The sequence below is a fragment of the Monopterus albus genome, unplaced genomic scaffold, assembly GCF_001952655.1.
Source record: "Monopterus albus unplaced genomic scaffold, M_albus_1.0 scaffold235.1, whole genome shotgun sequence".
Lineage (NCBI taxonomy): Eukaryota > Metazoa > Chordata > Actinopteri > Synbranchiformes > Synbranchidae > Monopterus > Monopterus albus.
In genome coordinates this window covers 1137655-1139568 of record NW_018128115.1, presented here as the reverse complement: position 1 = coordinate 1139568, position 1914 = coordinate 1137655, and the positions used below count along the sequence as shown (strand labels likewise).

Genomic DNA, 1914 nt, shown 5'->3' with positions numbered 1-1914 from the left:
AAGCCACACCTGTTCTTGTTCAGTCGTTTCTTCTTGCTGCGCTCTGGCTTCCTGTTGCTGCTGTAAGCGACCTCGTTGTAAACTTTGGTTCCTACTTTGTTCTGCAGCTTCATGATGTCCTCGAAGGACATGGTGGAGAGCTCTGGAAGCGTCAGAGAACACAGAGTGGAACCTTTCATTGGGGGAAACTGTACGTCATTTAAATCTTAGGGCTGTGAGGCGGGTGATGTGCTGTGGCGACCACTATTGGGAGGCATCTGACTGAAACTCACTCTGACATTGAACAAACTGAACCCGCTCTGTTCTAGCAGACACCAGGGTGTTATGTTTAACAGCTCTAATTCTCCCTCACCATTGGCACCGGAATCAGACCACGATCACTGATAAATGTGTATTTGCTGGTAACGTTATTCAGTTCAGCGTCACGATGCAGCAGCAAATGTCAGATCTGTACCAGTCACTCAGCAGGAGAAACGTTGCTCTCATCACTCTGTCTTTACAAAATCTACAAACTCTCACACGTAGAGGAAACTGTCAAACGAGTCGGGCTACAGAAGTGTCCTGATGAGGAGGATGGCGTGACGGAGGGAGGCAGCCCAGACAACCAGAAAGCTCGTTTTGGCGGCTTTGCAGCCTGAGTACTTGTACTGTTAAACAACTACCATGTTCCTCAGCACAGAGAAAACTAAAACAAGTCTAAATGACTTGTTTTGTACAGTTGTAATCTCACAGATGTTCTGGAACATTATTTTCCTGGCTCGGCACAGCTTCAGGTATCTGATAAAGGTCTGATCACAGCGCCGTGGAGGAGGCACACTGCTCTGTCAGGGGACGTGCCATAGCAACATGTACTGTGCCGAGACCGGACTTCTGGAAACCCAAGGAGAAACCGCTGAGACATAAACAGGCGCGTAGCGTTTCAGTGAGTAACCCCGTGAACACCTGACCAATGCAGGTATGTCTGTGCAGCCGCAGACAGACACTCACCTTTTTTAATGTCCTCTCTTGTCTGGATCTCGCTGCTGCCACCAACATCCTCCTCCTCCTCAGAGGCTTCACTGTCACCATCCTCCTGCAACTCTTCCTCTTCATCTCCAGACTCTTCCTCTCCTCTGTGATATTCCTCTCCCTCCTCACTCCCTCCTCCTCTTCCTCTTCCTCTCTCAGTGAGCAGAGAGTAGTTCTTCTCCACGTCGGAGTCTTCGTCGCTGCTGACCGCTGTCCTCATCTTCGAGACCGCCAGCTGCCGTCGCTGCTTCTCCTTCGCCTTCATCTGTGTGGTTGAGGTTCAGCTGTGGGAAATCAGAGGAGGAAGAGTTACACATGGTGCTGCTTTCTACCAGAAGGCTGCGAGTGACGAGCCTCCACCCTCTGGTGCACAGCAAGTTGCAAATGTTGAACACACGAATGCGTCAAAGTGAGAGTTCAGGCATAAATAAGTCACCGTTTCCTAACTGTGCATATGCCAAGTAAACCCTTTGACCTTGAACACAAAGCATCTTGAACCCTGACCTCACCAGGCACAGAGCAGATACGTGAGACTCAGCGTCTGCGTTATGTTTGCTCAGGCTGAGCAGTGGCTGGTCCAGCTGGCTGGTAGTGGCAGCCACCTCTGGGACAGGGGTCCGACCGGCTGTCCAACCACTGACACGGTTCTAACAAGATTGTCTAACAGAAGAACACGCCGGAAATTTTGTAGTTTCCCAGTGTATTACCACATGTAAATACAGTTTTAAACATAACTACAGGTATTCATACGAGCTACATCTGGATTCGGGCTTTTAAAACTGATCACGCCGACGCCTTCAGTAAACACACATTAAACGGAACGTTGGCCCGAGTAGCCAGAGACCAGACACCGGGTGAGGAGCTCGGTTAGCCACCGAGTAGCCAGAGACCAGACACCGGGGGAGG

The 1914-nt window shown here is 50.3% G+C and overlaps 1 protein-coding gene across 3 annotated transcripts in view; it reads right to left on the bottom strand.

The window, feature by feature from the left end:
* Nucleotides 1-1914, bottom strand: part of rrp36 (ribosomal RNA processing 36) — a 6577-nt gene that overhangs the window by 4008 nt on the left and 655 nt on the right. For 2 of the 3 annotated variants that reach the window (XM_020620247.1, XM_020620244.1), the window contains exons 2-3: nt 988-1292; nt 10-142 (exon numbers count right to left, since the gene is read on the bottom strand). In XM_020620247.1, the coding sequence (XP_020475903.1) occupies nt 10-142; nt 988-1273 (419 nt within the window). In that variant the 5' untranslated portion in view covers nt 1274-1292. Of the gene's footprint in view, nt 1-9; nt 143-987; nt 1293-1517; nt 1690-1914 lie in introns of those variants that run through there. The other variant, XM_020620245.1, reaches the window with a different exon arrangement.